Source organism: Myotis yumanensis, unplaced genomic scaffold (genome assembly GCF_028538775.1).
Source record: "Myotis yumanensis isolate MYYU_CA2020_CCGP unplaced genomic scaffold, mMyoYum1.0.hap1 SCAF_6, whole genome shotgun sequence".
Classification (NCBI taxonomy): domain Eukaryota; kingdom Metazoa; phylum Chordata; class Mammalia; order Chiroptera; family Vespertilionidae; genus Myotis; species Myotis yumanensis.
In genome coordinates, this window is record NW_027223757.1 from 38,078,494 (window position 1) to 38,106,334 (window position 27,841).

General features: G+C 41.2%; 1 protein-coding gene across 1 annotated transcript in view; it reads left to right on the top strand.

Annotated features, from left to right (window-relative positions):
- The first annotated feature begins 5,878 nt into the window (after positions 1-5,878).
- The window catches only part of SNX3 (sorting nexin 3), a 36,510-nt gene continuing 14,547 nt past the window's right edge, over positions 5,879-27,841 (top strand). The window contains exon 1 of the mRNA XM_070417978.1: positions 5,879-6,285. Coding sequence (XP_070274079.1) covers positions 6,124-6,285 — 162 coding nt within the window. The 5' untranslated portion in view covers positions 5,879-6,123. The remainder of the gene's footprint in view (positions 6,286-27,841) is intronic.

The following is a 27,841-nucleotide window of genomic DNA, read 5'->3' on the forward strand; positions in this document are numbered from 1 at the left end:
TTAGTCAATAGGACAACAAACAGAACTAGCATATGGGTGCCTGTATGAGTATGTGGTGTCAACATAGTGAAATGCCTATACTCAAGGTTGAGGGAAGTATAGATTTGGAAGCATTAGAAGCTTAGTGGATCAAGTCTTGGTCTAGCAGGCCTGTCAATCTCTCTACCAAACCCAACCCACAGGTTCTGGACAAATACACCTTCTATGAGAATGTGTTCCCAAATGAATAGTTAGAAGAGCTTACTTCCTTTGCAAATACACGTAGAATCAAACCTGGTATGCCTGGATGTATATATCTCTGTGGCTAAGGTCTTGCACTAGAACATTAACACCAACCCACAGAGACCTGTCAGGCCCCTCATCTCCCAATAGAAGTCTGGTGGTATTTGCATGCTGACATCCTCCTCTGACCTGGCATCTCGCAGACTTCCTTCGGAGCAGTCCTCAGTTGCTTAGTGCAGTGCCTTCTTTGGGTCAAGCCAGAGAAATAGGGGCAGCTATTTCTCAAGTCCATTCATTTCTCTGCATTCCCACTGCTATTATCTTAGTTCTGCCAGAGTGATTTTTCTAAATAAAAAATCAAGTCACTTCCATTCCATGATTTCCTTTAGAATGTTTTTAGATAATGTCCAGAATCATAAATATGGACCATAATGCCCTTCATGCCTTGTCCCTTTGGCCTTAGTTCTTGACATAGTTTCCTTTTATTCCAGTAGTACTAAGTCAAGTGTAGCTCTTTCTTTCTTCTGGCCTCTGCAAGGGTTTATCTCTATCTCCAAAATGCACCTCCCACACACAGGCACACCCAAATCATAGGCACTTTGCCTGTCAAATACCAACTTCATGTCTCAGTTTTGTTGTCGTTTCCTTCTGGAATTTTCCCCTTCTGCCCCCAAGACTGGGCTATGTGACTCTCATCACACTCTACTGACATGTCTGTATGACCAGACTAAAAGATCCTGGAAGCAAAAACTGTATCTTGTTTACCACCATCCCTCTTCTCCGTGCTCCCTCCTCCCTCAGCACCTAGCACAGTGCCTAGTTTATTGTAGCTGCTCAGTACATATTTGTCATATGAATGGCCAGAAGGGTCTAAGAGTCCAACATATCTGTTCATCTAAAGAGACCACATGATACCCTTGGTTCTGGAATGGATCCCCCCTTTCCCACCAGTTAATCAATATATCTGGCATTCCTGAGATTCTCTAGATCAGTGGTTCTCAACCTTGGCTGCACATTAGAATCACCTGGGAATCTTTTTAAAATCCTGATTTCTGGGCCTCATCCTCCGGATATTCTGTTTCTTTGTTACTCATGTTGTGGCCCCATCCCATAACAAAGAAACAGAATTTCTGGAGGATGAGGCCCAGAAATCAGGATTTTAAAAAGATTCCCAGGTGATTCTAATGTGCAGCCAAGGTTGAGAACCACTGCTCTAGATCCTTGTTACTCAGTGTGGTCTGGGGACTAGCAATACTGGAATTGCCTGGAAATGCAAAATCTGAGTCCTCAACCTAGAATTTCTGGATTAGAATCTGCATTTTCACAAGGTTCTCAGGTGATTGATATGCACGATAATGTTTGAGAAACTCAGTGCTCTAGATAACATTAGTGGTTCTTTACTCCAAAAGTTGGTAATCCATTTTCTTGAGAGAAATAATGCAAATTTCTGGTTGCCAGTGTTCTGGAAGCTGAGGACTTGCCTGAAACAATCCAATCTTTGTTAGAAATTTCCTCCCCTCCCCACCTTGCCCCCCCCCCCCCACACACACAACCTGCTTCTGCCTATAGAAAGAAGCCTTCTATTTTGATTTTTAAATATATTTTTATTAATTTCAGAGAGGAAGAGAGAGAGATAGAAACATCAACGATGAGAGAGAATCGTTGCTTGGTTGCCTCCTGCATACCCTCCATGGGGAATTGAGCCCGCAACCCTGGCATGTGCCCTTGACCGGAATAGAACCCGGACCCTTCAGTCTGCAGGCCAACACTGTATCCACTGAGCCAAACCACCTAGGGCCATTTTGAATTTTTAAATTTAAAATAATTTTAATTGATTTTGAGAGAGAGAGAGATGGATTTGTTGTTCCACTTATTTATGCATTCATTGGTTGATTCTTGCATGTGCCCTTTGTATGTGCCCTGACTGGGGACACAACTTTGATGTATCTGGACAATGCTCTAACCAACTGAGCTACCAGGCCAGGACGGAAGCCTTCCATTTTGTACAGCTCCTCAGAGAGCCTTTCTATTTGCTAGATGGAATTCTGCTAATTCATGAATCATTGAATAAAGCCACTTTGATCTTTAAATGTACTTAGTTGAATTTTGTTTGTTTTTAACATAGGTCACACAAAAAAGAAAATAGGAATGGCTTGTAAACATATTGAAAAGATGCTCAAACCTGGCCAGCATGGCTCAATTAGTTGAGAGCCATTCTGTGCACAAAAGGTTGCTGGTTGCATTCCTGGTCATGGCACATACCTGGGTCTTGGGTTCCATCCCCAGTTGGGGAGCCTGCAGAGGGCAAGCGATTGATGTTTCTTTCTCACATCAATGTGTGTCTCTCTCTCCTTTCCTCTTTGAGCATGTCCTTGGGGGTGAGGATTAAAAAAGAAAAGGTGCTCAACTGTACTCATAAAAAAGATTAAAAGGAGGATATGATTTAGGATATTAAAGATTAAAAAGTTTGCTAACACTTGGTGTTGGTAAAGCTATGGACAAACAGGCACTTTCATCCTTTGCTGAACAGGGTGTAAACAGGTAAAACATGTACAGAAGGAAATTTTGCAATAGTTCATAAATGCATATATCCTTTGGCCCAGTGATTCCATTTACAAAACTTTATTCTACAAATTTAATCCCAAGTTTGGAATGACGTCATTGTAAGTATTGTAACAGTTAAAAGGTTGAGATCACCATTATATATATATATATATATATATATATATATATATATATATCAGTAGAGGACAAGTTAAATTATGGCACATCATGTAATGGAGTACTTGGGTGCTATACAAATGTGAGTCTATCTTCAAGATATTATTAAGGGAAATATGGTACAAAAGTGTATCCTATGATGCTATTTCTGTTAATATGTATACGCACATGTTTTACATGCTAGACTTTTTCTGGAAGGATACAAAATTACACAAGAAACTGGTAACAGGGGAACTAGATGGCTAGGGATAGGGATAGAAGGTAGATTTTTCAGTGAATACTCTAAATGCATTTTGACTGCTGATTTGTTGTTTATTATGTGAAAAACATATAGAAAAGTACTTTGCCTATTTTTCTGTGGGGTTATATTTTTCTTATCAATTTATGATCTCAATGAGATCAGAGAATTTCCATGTCTTACCCTTATCTCTTTAGTATCTAGAACTGAAAATATCTATTGGCCTTCAATAAATATTTGTTGATTCAATAAATGTACTTTTTGGAAAATAATCACATCATTTTAAAGTAATTTCTTTATTTCAACTGTTCTCAGTATTATTAGAAATGGTTGCTAATGATCTGGACAACTTTTAAGTTTAAGGGACAGAGCATTTAAAGTACATTGGGCCCAGCCAGTGTGGCTCAGTTGGTTGAGCATCATCCCATGCATCAAGAGGTCACCAGTCCCATCCATTACTGGTCAGGGCACATGATGGGTTGTGGGCTGAATCCCCAGTAGGGGGCATACAGGAGACAGCTGATCCATATTTCTCTTTCTCTCTCTCCCTTCACCTCTCTCTAAAATCAATAAAAACATATTAAAAAATAAAGTACATCAATTTTGCCCAATGTGCTCAGTGGCTAGAGCATTGGCCAGCACCCTGAAGGGTCCTGGGTTCAATTCCCAGCCAATGGCATGTACCTGGGTTTCAGGTTTGATCCCTGGCCCTGGTCAGAGCAATGGGGGAGGCAACCAATTGATGTGTCTCTCTCACTTGGATGTTTCTCTCTCCTCCTCCTCTTCCTCCTCCTCCTCCTCATCTTCCACTCTCTCAAAATCAATGGAAAAAAATATTCTCAGGTGAGGATTAACAAAAATAAAAAATAAAGTACATCAGTTTCTGAAAGAACACAAAAAATTCAGAAATAGTTGTGGGGCTATAACATTAAGGGAGATAACTCTCCCGGCAGGGAAATAAATTTATCCTTTACCTCAATGTTCAAAACCTGCATTTGGTAGAAACGAACTACGATATACTTGTTTTGTCTTGTTTTCATTTCTTATAAAGGTTTATCTGCATTTCATTTCAAATGCTGTAGAGATAAGTTTGTCACTTTTTTATTTTTTAACTTACTGTGTTACCGGCGGGGACCTTGATTCTCCCTATCAATGCAGAAAAGATTTTAAGGTCAAGGAAAATGAAAATAAAGCAAAGAGGGATTTATCGAAGATACACTCCAAGGGAGCAGCAGCAGGCCAGTCAAGAGAGACCATGGCCCTGAACCCCTGGGTTATATGGTTTAAACCAAAAAGATGTTCCCAGGGAGAGGAGGAGACCTCAGTTCTTGTCTTCTTGAGGAAACGATTTCAATCAAGAGACAAAAGTGTAGAAAAGCAAGCAAAGAATTTATTGACTACAGCAAAAATATACATAGAAGAGTGAAACGAGGAAGGGCATAAAAGCAGCCACAGGAGAGCCTAGGCTGGGCTGCTTTGGCTCACTGGGAAGTCAGAGAAAAGGGGGGAAAGGAGCCTTAGAGACAGGTTCAGGGGTTAGACCCGGATGGGCTGCTGCTGCCCATTGCTTCCCTGGTTGCAAGTCTCAGGGGGTCACTTAGAGGTTAGGGGATACATGGGGGGGGGGGGGGTAGGTAAGAGAAGGAGCGGTGGGAGGGAGGAATGGCCAGGGGTGTGCTTCCTGAAGGGAGAGCAGCACTGGGACCTTCATTTTCAGGGGTTTTAAAGGCTGGGCGGTTAAGACCTGGGAGGTCTTAAGGGCAGATCAATAGAATATTCATCTGCTTTAAGCTGATGTCCCAAAATGAGATTTATTCTCTCAATCTGTCTGTCGTTGGGTGTGGCTGGCAAATGGGATTTAATTGGATTTCTGTTGTCTGTCTCCCTGAGTTGGAAGATTTAAACTATTGACCCTCTAGTTGGGGAGGAGTGCAAACCATTTACTCTTGTGTCCTTGGTTTAGGGAAGGTAGGATTTACGAGGCGGCCATAAACTGTTGTTGAACCGTCGGTCTCAGCTTTCCCATTCCACTCCTGAAATTTTCCTAGTTTCTTACTATTCTGTAACAACTGGGACTGTGTGGGAACTGAAGGAACAAGTTGCAGGTCACCCAAACATAGGGCATTCAAGGCAGGTTTCAGCCTAGCTACTATATGTTATTTTGTTTCTGAGAGCCCACCAGTCAAAAACGGTTTAATTCCACTCCTACTTCACAGCCTTCAAGTTACCAAATCAGACACGTGTCTGGTGAAACTCTGGAAGGTGATGTCAAAGTCACTGAGGCATTTGCTCAGGGTTACCACGAAAGCACAGCCCGTGGTACAAGGGGAAGCGGTGGGTAGGTTGGCACCGAGTTAGCGTTGGCAGCTCGGTTTCGAGAGCCAGTAAAGCACTCATATCTCGCCGTTTAACTCTTGTCCCGCAGTTCCCCGGGGCGAGAAGAGCCTTCCCCGCGTTTTCCCCACCGCTCCAGGCCCAGGAGGACGCGAAAAGACAGGAAGCGCCGCCCCCGCTTCCCTGGGTCCCGCAAACCCTGCCACATTCCCACGGCGACGCGCTCGCCCGGTGCATTGTGGGCGCTGTAGTCCGGCCGGAACCTGTTCCTGACTACAAGTCCCGTGACGCCGCTCCTCCTCCGCCGCCTCCGCCTCCTCCTCCTCCGTCTGGTCCGCAGGCCCCTCCGCGGCCTCAGCAAGGCCTCCCGGGCCGGGCGCGGCATTCCGGCGAGTCAGCCGTCTCTTCCCCGAGCACGAGAGGCGGAAGCCGGAGGGGCGCGGGGAGGAGCTTCGCGCGCGGGGTGAACGCCCGCCCTACGTGCTCGTTCGCCTCGCGACCGCTGCGCGCGAGCCAGGTGTCCCCGCGGCCAGCAGCAGCGGCGGCGGCGGTGGAACGCGGCGGGGGCGGAGGGAGCCCGCGGAGGCGGCGGCGGCTGCACCAGCGACATGGCGGAGACGGTGGCCGATACCCGGCGGCTGATCACCAAGCCGCAGAACCTGAATGACGCCTACGGGCCGCCCAGCAACTTCCTTGAGATCGATGTGAGCAACCCGCAGACGGTGGGGGTCGGCCGAGGCCGCTTCACCACCTATGAGATCAGGGTCAAGGTGAGGCCGTCCACCCCTGCGCACAGTGGGACCCTGCCGACCCAGGAGCGCATCCCCTGGGGCAGCCCAGACCGGGATCCCCGGCTGACTCGGTCGGGCTGCCCTGTCCGCGGGCGGGGTCTGGGGCCGGGCTCCCCGGAGGGCTGGGCTGGGGGCTGCAGCGTGAGCCGAGCCCCGCGCTGGCGCTTGGGGAAGGTGCACGGAGATGAGGACGGGGGTTGGGCGCCGCTTGCCCCTCCGGCAGCTGATCTGGGAATGACATTCGAGTTGGAAAGGGGTAGATCTTTCGAGAACACAGAACGCAGCCTTTCGGGAAGGGAGGTAGATGTGACTGAGATAGGGGGTTTGCGCAAAGTTGAAACCTTCCCAGTGTTTTTTTTTTTTCTTGGACACTTTTCCCAGCGGTGGCCGAGCCAAGCTGGTTGGTTTGCGCTCTTCCCAAGCCACCAGACTAACCTCGGTTGTACACTTTTTTGAACAGGATCTAATGGGAGTTCACAAAAGTCTGACCAATTTGGTGTGGCTGAGCCCGGTGAGGGGTGATTGGAAACGATATTGACCTTAGCGTTCAGGGCCACCGTGGTCGGAGGTGTGGGTGGGGAGTGTTGCTACCTCACAATCCAGGACTACGACGCTTTGACAAAAGCCTGTCCGTTAGGGATCTTGCTCTGTTAATTTAGAGGTTTGCACTTCATTGAATGAATGAACCAGCTGAAGTAGAAAAACACTTAATAATTTCATGACTAGTATTTCTTGGCAATAAGTAATTCAGATGATTTCAAAGATGCTAATTGAGAATAATGCTTCAATTATTCAAATACTTTCTGTAGTTCATGCTCATGTATGGAAGTACCTTTAAAAATTAACTACATAAAATGAATCCGGCTGTTAAAGGTGACAACAACAAATTATTTTATTAGAAATTAAGCATAATAAGAATTTAGCTTTAGAGTAATCAAACTTTACACAACAAGTTACTATTAACATTTAAATGGAATAATTTCTTCATTGACTTACCCACTTTTTCTGTGGTAAAAAACACAACATGAAATTTATTATCTTGACCGTTTTAAAATTCACAGTTCTATAGTGTTAAATATATTCACATTGTTGTGAAACTTATGTATTTTAAAAAATGATTTACTTATGTAGGTGTGCTAAATTAAATATCATCAAACTTTAAGATATGAAACTAACAATTTAATGACACAAGCTACTCATACCTCCCTACAGATATGTAAAATGTGACCCATAAGCAGTCTTGTTATAGTGAAACTGCAAATCCAGGCTCCATGTACCTAGGGAAGTACATTACCACCTAAGCCTACTGAACAAGTGAGGTCTTTTTTTTTTTTTTAACTTTTGGAATTACTTTGGATTGTCTTAAGTGGCTTATTGTTCACCAAAACGAACTTCCTCTTTTACCCTTATTCGCCAAGCATGTTTTCCTTTCTTTCTTTTGCTGAAACAGAACTTGGTATTCCTGTTTCTAAACTTCCATAGCTAGTACTTCCTGTCACACAACTGAAGTGGAATCTCCTGCCTACACTTCCTCCATTTAATAACTGAGTTTATCTTGCTGAGTGCATTATATTAAGTAGACTCTAGTCTAGCCTGATAACTTAATTATTTTAAAAATATATATATGATACTTGGTTACCAAATAGCTGATGTGACACTTAAAAATATAAGGTGTTCTTATGGTGTGATCATTTGCATTTTAAAGGCAATAATCTTAAGAACGATTGCTAAGTTATACAATTAACCTGTGTGCACATACACAGGTTTCTATTATCTAAAAGTTTGTTGTATATTAATGACTGTTACAGTCATAAATGCAAGTGCCCTATAAGAAAATGTAATTGAGTTTCTAATGCTTATAAAATGCCGTTGTTGCCCTAGCCAGTTTGGCTCAGTGGATAGAGCAGGTGTGGGCATGGGTTCTTAAACTGGACCGGAGGGCCGGACAAAAGCATGGATGGAGTGTTTGTGTGAACTAATATAAATTCAAAGTAAACATCATTACATAAAAGGGTACGGTCTTTTTTTTTTTTTTTTTTTTAGTTTTATTCATTTCAAACAGGCCGGATTCGGCCCTCGGGCCGTAGTTTGCCCATGGCTAGGATAGAGTGTCCGCCTGTGGACTGAAGGGTCCCAGGTTCAATTCCTGTCTAGGGCACATGCCCAGGTTTGGGCTCTATTCCCAGTGGAGGGCGTGCAGGAGGCAGCCAATCAATGATTCTCTCTCATCATTGATGTTTGTAGCTCTCTCTCCCTCTCCCTTCTCTGAAATCAATAAAAATATATATTAAATAAATAAAATGCCATTGTTGTTTCTCATAATATGTAATGTGTTACTTAAAACTCAGGATACCATGTAGTAAGATATTAGTCTTATTTTAAGCAGCATATGGTTTTTGAGAACAATTACAGTCTTGTATTAAGGCAGAATGGCCAGTGAAATGAATAGGTAAATCATTTTGTAATGATTTTTTTATATATATTTTATTGATTTTTTACAGAGAGGAAGAGAGAGGGATAGAGAGTTAGAAACATCGATGAGAGAGAAACATCGATCAGCTGCCTCCTGCACACCCCCCACTGGGGATGTGCCCGTAACCAAGGTACATGCCCCTGACCAGAATCAAACCCGGGACCCTTCAGTCCGCAGGCCGACGCTCTATCCACTGAGCCAAACCGGTCATGGCTTGTAATGATTTTTGTTACTACTTTTCTACACTATTGCTGCTCTCCCTAGTCCCTACTACCTGCCTTTTGCTATTAATTTGCCATGTGGCAGACCATTTTATGTCTCAGAGTTTGGGCCCTTAAACCATATTATAGTTACTCTTTAATTCTGGTCTTGAGAAAAATGTTCAGTTTTATAGAATCTGATTGAAATTACTCTAATTCACAGAGTAATTTTATCTGGATGGTGGCACTTTAGAATGCAAGTTTCCCAATCTCCATTTATCTTTTGGTTTGAGGATAGTGTTTAAGACTATTAGGATCCCTTGATTAGTATCTTTGGGCTTTTGAAAATAATTGGTGGTGGTAATGTTTTTTTAAATTGTTCTAATGGGTAGGTATAGCAGAAAGCACCATAAATGATTAAAGTTTAGGGAAGCTCAGGGTCTAGAATTACTTTGGCATATTAAAGAGAAGGCTAAAGGGGAAATTCAGTCATCGTTTATGAAGTTTGTGCTATAATGTAACTTTAATTTCCTGGAGATTTTAATTAAGATCTATTGTACCTAGAGACAACTGTTTTGAACAGGAATGAAGTTAAGGATCTTTCTTGAGCTCTGAGTTCAAAGACTCGATTTATTATTTATTAGCAGAGTAGGGTACAAAATTTAAACTCTACTTCCCCTTGGTAGAATAGTTATGCTAATAAGAGTGCCTCCGTCATAGGATTAAGTGAGATAATGCACATAAATCTCTTTAGCACAGTGACTGGTACATAATAAGCACCCAAATATTACCTCTTTCTCATAAAAAAAAATTATTGACTTTATTGGGGTGATATCAATTAATAAAATTTACAGGTTTCCATTGTACAGTATCATCTGTATAGTTCATCGTGGTTCACTCCTTAAAGTCAAGTCTCCAAAAGATTACCTCTTTCTAAATACAGATATTTTCTAAAAGTTAGTAATCAGCATAGCTCTGACCAGGTAGCTCAATTGGTTAGAGCAAGGATGTCAAACTCAAAGGCTAACACGGGCCAAATAAACAAGGTTTCAGTTTATGTAGGCCCCAAAAAAACTAAAGCTTCAATTTCCATAGAAACGTAGGTTTATTTCGATAGAGACATGCTGAATACAAAGGGCTGAAATAAATGAGTAATTGTTAATATAAAATAATAGAACATTTTAATAAAAATTAATATTTTTTTCTTGAACATTAACTTACCAGACACTGAATAACCGCACAAATTAATAAGCATAACGCAAATAAACCTATTTTTCTTGTTCTTCAAAAGCGAAATATTTCCTGTTGCTCACACCAAACAAGTCAGTACAAGACTAATGACGCGGCAATTGGCTGCTAAAATATTCGCTGCTAGTATTAGTGGAGAGAAATGGTGCGCCTGCACCCAAGGCGTGTAAGGGAAATGAATGCAACACGATTATAGTAATCAGTCATTAGTGAACGTTGTAGTTCATTAATAATTATGTATAACAGGATATTGTAAAAATTAAGTTACAAAATTTTTATTAAAATGTTTTTTACATACCATTTCAGCCCGCCGGCCGCGAGTTTGACATGCTTGGTTTAGAGAGTAGTCCCGATACACCAAGGTTGTGCATTTGATTCTGGGTGAGGGTACATACAAGAATCAACCAATGAATGCATAACTAAGTGGAACAACAAATTCATGTTCCTCCCTCTCTCCTTCCCCCTCTTTCTTTCCCTCCCTCTTTCTCTCTCTCCCCTCTCTCTCTAAAATAAGCAAAAAAATAAATAAAAGTCCGTGATTAGCTACATTTTCTGTGTTAATATGCAGTTGAGTTATTAAAATGTTAGATTATCTTATCAAGAAAACTACTTGGAAAAAAAAGAAAGTATGAAAGTATACTTGGCATGAAAGTATACTTTCATTGAGGCAAATGTGATATTTTTAAAAAAGCTATATTGTCTAGTACTTAATCAAGTAACCTTTTTTTCTTTAATGTTTTACATTTTTATTATATTTTGTGTGATTCCATGTGGAGAGTTGTAATGCCATTTAGAACAGTAAATTTTACATGTAAGATTTAAAAAATATTGGAAAAATACTCCATATTTTAAGGTAAGTATGGTTCTTATGATTTTACTGTACTAATATTTTTTCCAGTTTTATTGAGATATAATTGAAATATAACATTGTATTTAGGGTGTACAATATAATGATTTGCTATACGATGAATTGTGAAATGATCATGACAGTAAGTTTAATACCACCTCACATAGTTACAAAAGTAGCCTTTCGAAGTTGAGGCATATCCTATATAATAAAGAGCTAATATGCTAATTAGACTGAACAGCAGAACGATCGTCAGGACAACCTTCTGGACGAAGCCAGGGCTGCGAGGGCCGAGGCAGCTGGGGCTGCGAGGGCCAAGCCCCTTGCACGAATTTCGTGCATCGGGCCTCTAGTTAAAATATAAAGCTGAACAGTACAGTTTGCTAATAAAATTATGACAAAGATGGTTAGTAAAAGTAACAGTGTTTGCCTTTCTAAACCTGTGTTGGTGATTTTTCTTTGGGTAAATCCTCTAATTTTTTTTGGTGTTGTTTATTTGTTAATCCTCACCTGAGGATATTTTTTCCATTGATTTTTAGAGAGAGTGGAAGGGAGGAGGAAAGACAGAAAGAGAAACATCAATAAGAGAGACATGTTGATTGGTTGCCTCCCACATGTGCCCTGACTGGGGCTGGGGATCGAACCTACAACCCAGGTACATGCCCTTGACTGGATGTCGAACTTGAGACCCTTCAATGCACCAGCTGATGCTCCAACCACTGAGCAACACCAGCTAGAACTACAATTTAGTTTTATTTGCCCTAACCGGTGCTCAGTGGATAGAGCATCGGCCTGCAGACTCAAGGGTCCCAGGATCGATTCCAGTCAAGGGCATGTACCTTGGTTGCGGGCACATCCCCAGTCGGGAGTGTGCAGGAGGCAGCTGATCAATGTTTCTCTCTCATTGATGTTTCTAACTCTCTATCCCTCTCCCTTCCTCTCTGTAAAAAACCAATAAAATATATTTTTTAAAAAAATACAATTTAGTTTTAATGAAAGAAGGGAAGCATTGACTATTTTCAGCCAAACCAAATCTTTTTGCCTGTCTTATACCATCCATGTCCATATTCCTAAGTAATAAACATGGAAGTAAGCCAGAAGTCAAGGAAAGATGAAATATATATCCATTTAAGAAAGAAATCTACATTTTATTTTTTAAATGTATTTTTATTGATTCCAGAGAGGAAGGGAGAGGGAGAGAGAGATAGGAACATCAATGATGAGAGAGAATCATTGATTGGCTGCCTCCTGTACACCCCCTACTGGGGATCAAGTCCACAACCTGGGCATGTGCCCTGACCGGGAATTGAACTGTGACCTCCTAGTTCATAGGTCAATGCTCAACCACTGAGCCACGCTGGCCAGGCTATTTACAGTTTATTAATAACACTACTCTGCACCTTTAAAGTGGAAAGTCTAAAAGGGCTTAACTTTTAGCTATCATGGTGATTCCATGTAGTTATAGAGATTTTCCCCTACTCACCTTCATAATCATGCTTACCCCCCAAAAAGGCACTCAACTGTTTTTAGACACTTTGACATTTGTACTATATTATGCTGCTTCCCTGTAAGCAGAGCCAGCAATTTTTTGAACATTAGATAAGAAAGATGATGTGTTCAATAAAAAGCAATATTATAATCTTGTTACTGCTATTTATTGATTCCTTAGATAAATGACTTAAAGCTTTCAACCAGAGTCCTACTTCTTTAAAGAAATATTTAACTTAGGAATTTGGACATGGTAGTAAAGTGTGACATTGGCTGTAGCTTGCTAGAAAAGTTGTATCAATTAGAATATAGTTTTGGCTATTCTCACAGAGACCTCAAAAATAGAGTTTGTTTTTTTTCACATTGAAGAGGTCTTGGGGGCAATCCATGGCTTGTATTGTGGCTTCACCACCAGCTTCCAACATTACATCCACATTCTAGCCAAGGGAAAGGTATACCCCTGCCCATTGACACATGTAGCCACAAAGGAAGTTGGAAAATTTAGTGTAACCTAGCAGCCATGTGAAAAAAGGAAAAACAGACACTGTTCTTTGCTTTCCCACAATAGCAAATACTAAGTGATTGGGATCGGCTTTTATAAGGTGTAGCTTTAGCAACATTCTGGTCATCTCCTAATTGATCTTTTTTGCTGATATCTGCAATTTCAGAGTTTTGAGAATGTTCACTGGATATCGAAGAAATAAAGTTGAGCGCTCATTAGTTTTGTTAATCTTTTTTTTTTTTTTTTTAGTTTTGTTAATCTTAAAATGTGAATGAATTTTGATCCTTTCCTGAGAATTAATTTTGTTGAGTAGAGAAAGGAGGCAAGCATGAAGAAATGGCATATCTGATAGTGGTATATCATGGGACTGAGTTAGGTTAGAGGTACTGAAAGTAGATAATTAACTTTTTTTTTTTTTGCCTTCAGTGACTGTTTAAAATTATGTGGGAATTTTTACTTAGGACCAGCATTTTAGTTGATGACATTAACTGATGGAGTATGTAATTTGAGCCACCAAAATAAGTGAGATCATTACCTTTTACCAGAAAATCTTAGGAAGACTTCAGATAATTTTTATAAAAGCTCTTTGTGTCAAATAATATTGGAATGATCACTTTCCAATTCTTTGGTTTTAGACTTTGATTTTGTCACTGATGTCTCTATTTGCTTGACTTTTCTAAAGTTATTTCCACCCCTGTCCCTTACAGCTTGTTTGCTTTTCATTCCTGCCCTTGTGGTATGAGCTTTTCTGTTTTATTGTAAGTTTAGGTATTCTAACCCATATAGAGTAGGGGTGGAGAATTTTTTTTCTACCAAGGGCCATTTGGATATTTATAACATCATTCCTGGGCCCTCCAAAATTATCAACTTAAAAATTAGCCTGCTCTTTTTTTTTAAATTAAATCTTTATTGTTCAGATTACATTTGTTCCTCTTTTTTTTTTTCCCCTCCATAACTGCCCTCCTCCCAGTTCCCACCCCACTCTCCGCCCTCACTCCCCACCCACTGTCCTCATCCATAGGTGCACGATTTTTGTCCAGTCTCTTCCCGCATCTCCCATTCCCCTTTCCCCCCCAAGAATAGTCAGTCCATTCCCTTTCTATGTTCCTGATTCATTATAATCACCAGTTCATTCTGTACATCAGATTATTTATTCACTTGATTCTTAGATTCACTTGTTGATAGATGCATGTTTGTTGTTCACAATTTGTATCTTTACCTTTTTCTTCTTCCTCTTCTTAAAGGATACCTTTCAGCATTTCGTATAATACTGGTTTAGTGGTGATGAACTCCTTTAGCTTTTCCTTATCTGTGAAGCTCTTTATCTGACCTTCAATTCTGAATGATAGCTTTGCTGGATAAAGTAATCTTGGTTGTAGGTTCTTGGTATTCAACACTTTGAATATTTCTTGCCATTCCCTTCTGGCCTGCAAAGTTTCTGTTGAGAAATCAGCTGACAGTCGTATGGGTATTCCCTTGTAGGTAATTGAGTCTCTTTCTCTTGCTGCTTTTAAGATTCTCTCTTTGTCTTTTGCTCTTGGCATTTTAATGATGATGTGTCTTGGTGTGGTCCTCTTTGGATTCCTTTTGTTTGGGGTTCTCTGCGCTTCTTGGACCTGTAAGTCCATTTCTTTCACCAGGTGGGGGAAGTTTTCTGCCATTATTTCTTCAAATAGGTTTTCAATATCTTGCTGTCTCTCATCTTCTGGGACTCCAATGACTCTGATATTAGTCCGCTTAAAGCTGTCCCAGAGGCTCCTTACCCTATCTTCGTATTTTTGGATTCTTTTTTCATTTTGCTTTTGCGGTTGGGTGTTTTTTGCTTCTTCGCATTTCAAATCTTTGACTTGATTCTTGCGCTCCTCTGGTCTGCTATTGGGTGTCTGTATAATATTCTTTATTTTAGTCCGTGTATGCTTAATTTCTAGTTGGTTCTTTATCATAGCCTCGAGGGTCTCATTAGTTTTCATGAGGCTCTCATCAAGTTTATTGGCAGCTTCTAGCACATTATTGCAAGCCCTCAAAATTGCGTTTTTTAGCTCTATATCCTCCATTTCTGTCATGTTTTTTTGTCTCCGCATTTTTTATGCTTTCTTGGTGCGCTCCCTTGTGGTCTTTGTGCACAGTCTTGTTCTAGTAAAGCCTTGATTGTTGTAGTTAATACTAGAGGGATTTGACCACCAGGCCGACTGGCTGTGAGAATCAGCTGTGTCTGCCACAGGAAAACTTCTGTCCTCTGGAGAGGTGCTAATCTAGCCTTTGCCTGAGGCTATCCGGCAAATGGCTCTGCGCAGGGCTTGGGTGGGGCAGGTCGCACGGGATCAACAGGGCGGGCGGAGGGAGCAGTTATGGCTGCTCTCAGTCCCGTTCCCAGAGGCTCTGCTTCTCAGAACCCCAGCAATGGCTGCAAACCTCGGAGAGAAAGCTGCCCTCATGTTCCAACTGATGCCAGACAATCCCGCTTCTCCCGTTTGAGTCTGAGTCCCTAGAGACTCGCCGGGATCTGGAGCTCAGAGTCTGAGACTCCCTCCTGATTGAAAACAACAACCACGCCCTCAGCCACCAGCGCGCTTTGCACGCACACCACCGCACCTTTATATTTTCCACACTGCGCCTCCTCTGAGCCTCGGTATGCTGTTGTCTTTCCTTCTAGTTGAAGAGTCTCTCCTCAGCCAGCCTTCCTGTGGTTCTGGGTGATGTCCGTTCCGTCTTTTAGTTGTATTTTTGAAGTGGTTGTTTGCGGCAGCAGTCTCTGGTGTTTACCTTTGCCGCCATCTTGGTCTCCTTCTAGCCTGCTCTTTTAGTCAAACATTTAATAAACTTACCCCTAATGCCTTGGCAGGGCCAGACCAAATGATTTCACGGGTCTTATATGGCCCACGGGCCAGACATTCCCCACCCCTGATATAGAGGAACAAAATATGATATACTAGAGGCCCGGTGCATGAATTTGTGCACCAGTGGGGTCCCTCAGCCTGGCCTGCGGGATTGGGCCGAAACTGGCTCTTTGACATCCCCCGAGGGGTCCCGGATTGCGAGAGTGCGCAGGCCAGTCTGAGGGACCCCATGGATGCACGATTGGGGCCGGGGAGGGACCATGGGAGGGCTCCAGGGCGTGTCCAGCCCGTCTCGCTCAGTCCTGATTAGCTGGACCCCAGCAGCAAGCTAACCTACCAGTCAGAGCGCCTGCTTCCTGGTGGTCAGTGCACGTCATAGCGACTGGTCGACCGGTCAACTGTCTGCCCCCTGGTGGTCAGCGCATGTCATAGCGAGCAGCTGAGCATCCTTAGCATACTGTTAGCATATTATGCTTTGATTGGTTGAAGAGACGACCGGCACTTAGCATATTAGGCTTTTATTATATGGGATAGAGTCTCAAAGCCTCCCCTCCTTGTGTTTAGTTCTTAATATCTCAGTATCTCACTCTTGTCTTGCCTTGCCATTATTGGTTATCTTCAGGTGGAAACAGAAGTATGTAAAAACTTTATCACTGCCCTAACTGGTTTGGCTCAGTGGATAGAGCGTTGGCTTGCGGACTAAAGGGTCCCAGGTTCGATACCGGTCAAGGGCATGTACCTTAGTTGTGGGCACATCCCCAGTAGGGGGTGTGCAGGAGGCAGTTGATCGATGTTTCTAACTCTCTATCCCTCTCCCTTCCTCTCTGTAAAAAAAAGTCAATAAAGTATATTAAAAAAAAAAAAACTTTATCACCAATAAATCAACAAACAGCAAGTGTTGCCGAGGTTGTGGAGAAAAGGGAACCCTTGCACACTGTTGGTTGGGAATGCTGATTGTGCAGTCACTGTGGAAAGCAGTATGAAGTTACCTCAGAAAATTAAAAATTGAACTGCCTTATGACTCAGTGATTCCACTTCTGGAATTTATTCTAAGAAAATCAAAACACTAATTCAAAAGAATATATGTACCCCTGCCTAACCGGGGTGGCTCAGTGATTGAGTGTTGACCTATGAACCAGGCGGTCGCTGTTCAATTCCTGGTCAGGGCACATACCCAGGTTGCAGGCTTAATCCCCAGTGAGGTGGCATGCAGGAGGCAGCCAATCAGTGAATCTCTCTCATCATTGATGTTTCTATCTCCTCCCTTCCTCTCTGAAATCAATAAAAATATATTTAAAAAAATAAAAGAATATATGTACCTCTATGTTCATTGCAGCATTATTTACAATAGCCAAGATTTGGAAGCAGCCCAAGTGTCTGTCAGATAAGTGGATAAAAAGGCTGTGGTACATTTACACAATGGAATACTACTCTGCCGTAAAAAGAAAGAAAATTTTACAATTTGCAACAGCAAGCATAGACCTGGAGAACATTATGCTAAGTGAAATAAGCCAGTCAGAGAAAGACAAGTATCATCTGACTTCACTCATGTGGAATTTAATGAACAAACTGAACTACCAAGCAAAATAGAGATAGACTCATAGAGAACAGGCAGACAGCTCTAGTAGGGAGTAGGGGTGGAGGGATTGAACAAGAAAGAGAATTCATGGACATGGACAACAGTGTGGTTCATTGGCCTTGGGGTCTCTCGAGAGGTGCAAAGTCAGTCACTGCCTGTGCCCTGCCTGGGGCCACATGGCATGAGCTACAGAGGGATCTGCAGATGGCTGCTACCTGCGCTGGAGATGCCCAGAAGAGGCCAAGCTGCCATCCAAGGCTGACTGCTGCTAGTGCCAGGCCTAGGGCCACTTAGCAAGAGGTAGCAGGTAGGCAGAGGCCAGATGCTGTTTGTTTGAGAGATTGTAGAAAGTTTGAAGCATGAGGCAAGAGAGGTCATTTGTGTGGAAAAGTGACTGGGAATGGCTTGCGTGGGTCCTCAATTTGAGTGGGACAGGGTCTCAGGGAATCACTGGGGCTGAACCAGGTTGATGGAGACTTAGATCTGGTGCCTACATGCTGGCTCAATGGGGGTGGGGATTCAGAAAAGGAACTAATGGCCTTTGCCAGCACTTTTGTCTGGCAGAAAGCTGCCTCCCAACTCTTGCCCTGATGCCAGACAATTCACTTACTCTCATTATATCCCTGGTTCCTTTCAAGCTACTGCCCAGCGCTGGAGCTCAGAGGGAGTGAGTCAGAGTAAATCCATGCTTGGGTCCTTTAAGAGGAATGCCCTAGGACTCCAGCAGCCCTCTGTCTCTCTCAGCCACAATCCCTGCTGGGTTTTATAGTCAGAAGTTATATAGACTTCTCTTCCTGGCTCTGGAACCCTGGACTGGGAGGCCTCTTTTGGGGCTGGGACCCCTCCTCAGGGGACTTCTACAGCCAAGATATCCTTCCCAATTTTAAACCACTAACATGGTTGTGTGACCAGCCCAGTCTGTGTTTCCACCCCTCTCACCAGTCTCGATGTCACTTTAAATTCCTAGTTGTAGGACTTCCATTTGATTAGATTTCAGGAGGTTCTGAGTGATGGTTGTTCTGTAGTTTAGTTGTAATTTTGTTGTGGCTTCGAGTATTGCATTTACCTACACTGCCATCTTGACCAGAATCCTGTATGTAGCTGTCTTTAGCTGGAGAGTTGGCATGTCTGGCTCTCACTTGGATTGCCTTATTCTCTTCCACATAACCTGTCATTCTCCAGTCAGCTAGACCAGCTTCCTTATATGGCAGTCTTAGAACAGCAGTCGAAGAGGATGAAGATGGAAGTTTCGAGACCTCTTGAGTTTTCAGCTCTGAAACTTGCTTATCCCTTCTATCACATTCTGTTGGTCAAAGCAAGTCATAAGGCTAGTTCATATTCAAGGGGTGGGGAAATATTCTCCATCTCTTGAAAGGAAGGAGCTTCAAAGAATTTGTGGCAACATTACTTACTGGGAATGTCCAAATGCCATAGTTGGTGGTGGTACTTGTGACTTGGGTGACTTTGTAGGCAGAATAATGACTCCCCAAAGATATCCACTTCCTAAACCTCTGAACCTTACATGCAAAAGTGACTTCAAATCTGTGATTAAGTTAAGGGTCTTGAGATGGGCACATTGTCCTGGATTACCTGGTTGGGCCCAGTGTAATCACAAGGGTCCTTGTAAAGTGAAACAGGTAGGAGAGTCAGCCTTAGAAGGAGATGTGACAGTGGGCACAGAGGTTGGAGTGCTGTCATTGTTGACTGTAGATGGAGGAGAGGCCATGAACCAAAGAATGCAGCCAGCTCTAGAAGCTAGAAAAGGCAACGTAACACATTCTCTCTGATGCAGCCCTGATGATACCTTGATATAGCCCAGTGATGGCGAACCTATGACACATGTGTCAGAGGTGACACGCGAACTCATTTTTTTGGTTGATTTTTCTTTGTTAAATGGCATTTAAATATATAAAATAAATATCAAAAATATAAATCTTTGTTTTACTATGGTTGTAAATATAAAAAAATTTCTATATGTGACACAGCACCAGAGTTAAGTTAGGGTTTTTCAAAATGCTGACATGCCGAGCACAAAAGGTTCACCATCACTGATATAGCCCAATGAGGCCCATTTTGGACTTTGACCTCCAAAATTGTAAGATAAATTTGTGTTGTTTAAGCTACTAAGTTTGTGGTAAGTTGCTACAGCAGCAATAGGAAACTAATAAGAGTGACCATGCTCCTGTCTTAAAGATCATTTCCAACAGAAAGAGACACTCTAGACTCCAAGAGAGTGAGAGTCAGTAGAGACTTGGTTTCAGCCTGACCTGATCCTTGGTCATATGCCACAGCCTTATCTTTCTTCTTTCCCATCATAATCTAGCACTGTTGGCTCTCATTATCACTCCTTCTAGTCTGCCAAGATGCTTTACCAAAGGTGTGAAAGATATTTTTTTCTCATGGAAAAAGCTGAGTGCCTTACTTAAGTTAATAGGCTGTAAAGAATTATTTTTCCAAACTAAAGAGAAAATTACTAAAACACTGAATATAAGAGAAAGAACCACATAACCTTTGATAAAGTTGTTTATGCTTCTGTTGTGATCTAGTGCCCTTGAATGAGAGAGGGCCAACTTCTGAGACTAGACAAGTGTAAAATTATGTGTACCAGGTGATGAATACTTTAGGTTATGGGCTCTTGATTAAAATTTAACTTAGAAATGTTACATTCTTTGTCAGGCCTTTGACCCTCCATAATTCCAAGTAAGGTCTTAGAAGCATGGTATCTTCCATTCACCGCACACATTAGGAGAAAAGTACTTTGACTTTAGCAATTTATAATTCTAGGGCTCAAAGTCTAAAATATACTTAAGTATTTCTGGCAATAAATGTATAATTTCACAATTTCTTTTGATGTCACAGTACTTTTTTGAATTTTGAGTTGGAACCTCCATCTTGACCTCAGGCGGTCATTTAAAATGAGCAAGAACAATGTTTTCTAAAACGTCTATATCCATTTGTGATAAGACAAATTTTATCTTTTTTTGTGTGTGTGCTTTATTTATTTACTGTATTTTTCCGTTTATAAGATGCCCTCATGTATAAGACGGCCCCCACTTTTCCAACCCAAAATTAAGAAATCAATATTTTAAATATAAAACAGAACAAATTTTTATTTAGTAATTATTGCAGGTAATGTTTATATACCAATTTTCAGTCTAACAATTTTAGAAAAAAATAGCATCTTATATATGGAAAAATATGTGTTTTTTTTGTTCTGTACTTTTTCCTGATAAGACAGATTTTAAAAATCCAACTTAAGAAAAGATGATGAAGAATATGAAAATATGTATCAAATATGTAAGGCATTCAGAGCTTTTGTATGAAGAATATTCAACAATGCCAAAACCAGCCTGGCCTTGTGGCTCACTGGTTGAGTATCGACCTATGAACCAGGAGATTCCCCATTAGGGCACATGCCCAGGTATGGGGCTCGATCCCCATTGAGGGGCGAGCAAGAGGTAGCTGATCAATGATTCTCTCTTATCAGATGTTTCTATCTCTCCCTCTCCCTTCCTCTCTGAAATCAATAAAAATGTGTTTTTTTTTAATCTTTTTTTAAAAATATATATTTTATTGATTTTTTACAGAGAGGAAGGGAGAGGGATAGAGAGTTAGAAACATCCATGAGAGAGAAACATGGATCATCTGCCTCCTGCACACCCGCTACTGGGGATGTGCCCACAACCAGGGTACATGCCCTTGACCGGGATCGAACCTGGGACCCTTCAGTCCGCAGGCCAACGCTCTATCCACTGAGCCAAACCAGTTAGGGCATGTGTTTGTTTTTTTTAAAAAAAGAATGTCAAAACTAAGGGAGCATAGTAGAAAAATTATAACTGTAGAATATGACAGAACATTCATAAAATTAAGAAGAGCTTTTTAAGTTGAATTAAGTGATCAGTTCTGAATATAGTTAAGTGGATTATTTAGAAAAAATATGTTCTTTCATCTGCCTTACTCTAGAGCTTTTTTATTTTTTTAAAAAATATATTTTATTGATTTTTTTACAGAGAGGAAAGGAGAGGGATAGAGAGTTAGAAACATCAATGAGAGAGAAACATCGATCAGTTGCCTCCTGCACACCTCCTACTGGGGATGTGCCTGCAACCAAGGTACATGCCCTTGACTGGAATTGAACCTGGGGACCCTTCAGTACGCAGGCCGATGCTCTATCCACTGAGCCAAACCAGTCAGGGCACTCTAGAGCTTTTGATCTGCCTTTGTCTAAAATTGGTCTAATACAATAACCTTTAGCCAAATGGAGCTGTTTGAATTAAAATGTTAGACTCATGCTCTAGCTGGTTTGACTCAGTGGATAGAGCATTGGCCTGTGGACTGAAGGGTCCTAGGTTCGATTCCGATCAAGGACACATGCCCTGTTGCAGGCTTGGGCCCCAGTAGGAGCTTGCAGGAGGCAGCCGAAGAACAGTTCTCTCTCATCATTGATGTTTCTATCTCTCTCTCTCTTCCTTCCTCTCTAAAATCAATAAAAATATATTTTAAAATGTTAGACTCAAACTACCAGACATTTGTTTGTCCAGTTTTCCTGGAATTGAAGTTGACTTGTTGGTCTTGTCTTTAGTTGATTATAAGTTATATTGGCCTTGAATATACAGGGGGTCATATATGAAGGGATCAGTGTACACAGGGCTTTTTCTATTGAGTTTCTTTGACCTTTTTGCCCCATCTCACTGTGTTTCTGGTCAGTCACAGTCTGGTCACTGTGACCCCTGTGACAATCTCCAACGTGTGTACCAACTTCACACAGACCCCATTTTCTGTGACAATTAAGATAGAAAAACTTTTAATCCAACCAAGGAAAGGTTAGAGACTTATTTTTTTTGATAGGATCATTTATTACCTTAGGAAATTGCTTAACTAAAGTGAACTGGGATGAGAAAAATAGTGCTTTTCAGAGTGCATACTAACTTTCTATCTCTTCAGTCCTGTCCAGAACAGTCCAGGTTGGATGTAAAATCTGTGTGGTCCCTGACAGAGTTCAGTTATATCTGGACAAGTCTGTAGGATTATATAAATATTCATAAGCAAATATGAGTGAATTTTGCCTTACAGTAGAATTGTTATTCCACAAGTCCATTAATGGTTGCTCATTGAAAAACCTTGCATGAGCTTGTAAATGAGTCTTGTTGCCAATTCACAAATGAAGAATATAGACAAAGAAGGAAAAGTATATGGAATTACTTGGTTCGTGCATTAAACCAATCTAGATAATTTCTTCTCTATTGTTTTGGAAATTATACCATAAAGGATACTTCTAAAATAGCGGGAAATTGTATCACTGGAAGGCCATGTCCTTTTTTTTTTAACGAAACTAAACCAAATACCTTGGCTTAGTGACAATCTACATTTCAAAGGTTCACCAGACTAAAAGCTTATTCTTCACTTAAATGACTTCTCCCCAGACATATTTAGAGTTCATCTAGGTTATAAACCATATCTCCAGTTATTCATGCTGTTCCAGATTGGGTAAAACAAGTATCAAAAGTACTGAAGGGAGAGGTAATAGCTTAAGCACTTCTCAGCTTATCCTTTATCTCTAGATGTAGATATTTGGAGAAATGCAACCGTTTAATGAGAACTGCAGTGGGGCATCCATTTACATCTCTTAGGATTGGTTGAATAGAGTATGGTCTATTGAGTATACTTTTGATGTCGTTGCCAGTCTCTTTTTTCAAATGTACACGTGACACTATCTGAAGAAATACTAGAAACACCTAGTAAACATTTTTCTAATATCTTTTGTTAAGCTATATTCAGGTGATCACATTTTGAGGCTTGGTTTTCTGCTTAGCTATCAGTGCTAATCGGGTTACATATAGGGTATCTGTGAGCTGCTGACTTTAATAGGTCAGCCTGTGTAAGTGTGTAAGACTCAGTTCTTTGGAGACTAATAATGTGGCAGTTTCCTCCGCTTAGATGTGAAGGGCGCACTTGTTTTAGAGCTCTGTAACATGGTTTCAGAAATCTGTTCTTTCTTATATAATGTCTGGATTCCTGATGATTTTACTCCATGTGATTAGTAATACTTTGTGGGAAATGGCTGGTTTCCCTTTAATTAAAAATAGCAGTTTAAGGATATCAGGCAAACAGACCTCTTATAACATTTCATCTTTTTGGAGTTTTGTTTCTGGTACATTATTAGAACAAGTGTACAGTAACAAAATAATATTGAACTGTTTTCTTCAGATTTTTAGTCTTGTTTTTTTCTAGTTTTCTGAACATCCCAGGTATCTTACGTAAACAGTCCATCACCTTGTCATGAGCTAGGCAAAATGCACCCTCCTCTTGGAAATGAAAAGGCAAGATGCACAGAAGCTTGAGAGTTGCCGTGAATTTCTCCTAGGGCAAGTACAACTACTCACGGCTCCATCCTAGCCATGTAGACTATAAATCCTCTTCTGGTTTTGCATTTTCACACTGTATTTGGCAGAGTAGAGTTTTCCTACAATAAGCCAGTCTCTCTCCTAATGGTTAAATCAGGCAAATAACTTCACCTAGAAATGTGAATTTTTCCAAGAAGCAGAATTCATTCTGTGCTTTAAATTTAAAACTTCATTCTGTAAGTTTTTTTTTTTTAATTTAATTTAATTTTTATCTTATTTTTTTTGTTAATCTTCACCTGAGGATATTTTTCCATTTATTTTAGGGAGAGTGGAAAAGAGAGGGAAAGACAGAGAAACATCAATGTGAGAGAAACACATTGATTGGTTGCCTCCTGCGAGCCCTGACCAGGGTTCGGGCCAAGGAGGAGCCTGCAGCCGAGGTACATGCCCTTGACCAGAATTAAACCCAGGACCCATGGGTCTGCAGGCTGACGCTCTATCCACTGAGCCAAACTGGCTAGGGCTCATTCTGTAAGTTTTAAATTTAGTTGGGTATATTCCAAATAGCACTAAATCCTATATAATAAAAGCCTAATACACAAATCGACCGAATGGTGGAACGATGACCAGTCGCTATGACACACACTGACCACCAGTGGGCAGACACTCAGTGCAGGAGCTGCCCCCAGCCCACAGGCCCCAGGCCAGCCAAGGCGGGTGCCAGCGCCTCGCCCCCCCATCACCCTGCTGGTTGCCCCACAGATCAGCCCTGATTGCCGGCCAGGCCTAAGAACCCTACCCGTTCATGAATTTCGTGCACTGGGCCTCTAGTTTTATTATAACAGGCAGGTGCAAGAATAAGAAAAACTTACAATAAAGAGGAAAAAAGGTAACTTCATTTTGGAAAAACCTGGCTTACCTAACCTTAACCAAGTGATTCAGTAATAGGACAATATGCCATCTGATGTGATACACTGAGAAGGCCAACATTCTTGCATTAGGAACATTCCTGCCCCAAATGCAGAACATGAAGCTGGTCATGAGGAAACGGGTAAACTCAGGCCTGCACTCTTTAAAATTGTCAATGTCTTGAATGGCTAAAAGGCGGGAGGACTGTTCTAGATTGAAGGAGACTAAAGAGATAATGAGTCCTTGATTCTTAAAGGGATTCTGTTTTAAGAGTTATGAAGGATGCTATTGGGACAGCTGGTAAAATTTGAATATGGGCTGTATGTTAACATTTAATGTGCTGTATTTGGTTCTTGTTCTGTGGATATATAAGAGAATGTCCTTAGGAAATGCACACTGAAGGACCTAGTGGTAAGGGGTTATAATGTCTGCAGTTTACTCTCAAATGGTTTAGCAAAAATAACTAGAAGATTTACAAAGTAAACATAACAATAAGAATTGGTTAAAAGTATAAGGAGAGTGTTATAATATTAGAACTTTTCGCTAAGTTTTAAAAAGACACAAAATGGGTAATATAAGAAAAACAAAGAAATAACTTAGACTTACGGTGCAATTATTATGTGACTGGTATAGTTCTAAGGATGCTTTATGTATTACCTCATTTTATCACTGCAACTGTCTGAGATAGGATTATAAGAATATGGTTTCCCAGCATTACAGATATTAATTTCAAAATATTTATATGATTTCCCAAGTAGTAGAGAAGAAATCATCTAGGTTAATTTAACTTCTAAACCATCTAATTTGATATACTTTCACACTATTATTTCCAGTTTATAGATGAGCAAATTAAGAAACAGGGAGGAGATTAAGTTACCCGTCACATAGCTAAGTGGTATGGCTGGAATTTAACCCTAGACAGAGACTGAGTTCTTAACCACTGTAGTATGGAATATTAGAAAATGTATACTCATATACTGAATGAATCTCTGAGATATTAAGGTAAGAATGAGAGTTAGTAAGGTTACTGACTTTGATTTTCTTTTTTTTTTTTATTAAGTCTTTATTGTTCAGATTACATTTGTTCCTTCCCCCTCCCCCCATAACTCCCCTCCTCCCAGTTCCCGCCCCACCCTCCGCCCTTACTCCCCACCCACTGTCCTCATCCATAGGTGCACGATTTTTGTCCAGTCTCTTCCCGCATCTCCCATTCCCCTTTCCCCCCCAAGAATAGTCAGTCCATTCCCTTTCTATGTTCCTGATTCATTATAATCACCAGTTCATTCTGTACATCAGATTATTTATTCACTTGATTCTTAGATTCACTTGTTGATAGATGCATGTTTGTTGTTCACAATTTGTATCTTTACCTTTTTCTTCTTCCTCTTCTTAAAGGATACCTTTCAGCATTTCGTATAATACTGGTTTAGTGGTGATGAACTCCTTTAGCTTTTCCTTATCTGTGAAGCTCTTTATCTGACCTTCAATTCTGAATGATAGCTTTGCTGGATAAAGTAATCTTGGTTGTAGGTTCTTGGTATTCAACACTTTGAATATTTCTTGCCATTCCCTTCTGGCCTGCAAAGTTTCTGTTGAGAAATCAGCTGACAGTCGTATGGGTATTCCCTTGTAGGTAATTGAGTCTCTTTCTCTTGCTGCTTTTAAGATTCTCTCTTTGTCTTTTGCTCTTGGCATTTTAATGATGATGTGTCTTGGTGTGGTCCTCTTTGGATTCCTTTTGTTTGGGGTTCTCTGCGCTTCTTGGACCTGTAAGTCCATTTCTTTCACCAGGTGGGGGAAGTTTTCTGCCATTATTTCTTCAAATAGGTTTTCAATATCTTGCTGTCTCTCATCTGGCACCCCTATAATTCTGATATTTGTACGCTTGAAGCTGTCCCAGAGGCTCCTTACCCTATCTTCGTATTTTTGGATTCTTTTTTCATTTTGCTTTTGCGGTTGGGTGTTTTTTGCTTCTTCGCATTTCAAATCTTTGACTTGATTCTTGCGCTCCTCTGGTCTGCTATTGGGTGTCTGTATAATATTCTTTATTTCAGTCCATGTATGCTTAATTTCTAGTTGGTTCTTTATCATAGCATCGAGGGTCTCATTAGTTTTCGTGAGGCTCTCATCAAGTTTATTGGCAGCTTCTAGCACATTATTGCAAGCCCTCAAAATTGCGTTTTTTAGCTCTATATCCTCCATTTCTGTCATGTTTTTTTGTCTCCGCATTTTTTATGCTTTCTTGGTGCGCTCCCTTGTGGTCTTTGTGCACAGTCTTGTTCTAGTAAAGCCTTGATTGTTGTAGTTAATACTAGAGGGATTTGACCACCAGGCTGAGCGGAGGGAGCAGTTATGGCTGCTCTCAGTCCCGTTCCCAGAGGCTCTGCTTCTCAGAACCCCAGCAATGGCTGCAAACCTCGGAGAGAAAGCTGCCCTCACGTTCCAACTGATGCCAGACAATCCCGCTTCTCCCGTTTGAGTCTGAGTCCCTAGAGACTCGCCGGGATCTGGAGCTCAGAGTCTGAGACTCCCTCCTGATTGAAAACAACAACCACGCCCTCAGCCACCAGCGCGCTTTGCGCGCACACCACCGCACCTTTATATTTTCCACACTGCGCCTCCTCTGAGCCTCGGTATGCTGTTGTCTTTCCTTCTAGTTGAAGAGTCTCTCCTCAGCCAGCCTTCCTGTGGTTCTGGGTGATGTCCGTTCCGTTCTGGGTGATGTCCGTTCTGTATTTTTGAAGTGGTTGTTTGCGGCAGCAATCTCCGGTGTTTACCTTTGCCGCCATCTTGGTCTCTCCCCCTTGATTTTCTTCTATAAAAGGAATAGTATGACTTGTGTCAAAAGTTTTGTAAAACAGTATATTAAAAAATAATCTCAAATTTGATTAGTCTCCTGTTTATTTCTTCTTCCTTCTACTTGTTTTGTGTTTAGCTTGTTCTTTTTCTAGTTTCCAAAGGTGGAATGTTAGGTTATTCATTTGAGATATACTTCTTTTTTAATGTGGACATTTGCAGCTGTACATTTCCTTCTAAGCACTGCTTTAGCTGCTTATTGTGTGATCTTTTAAACCAGTCTGATGTGGTATGGTAATAGTTTCTATACTT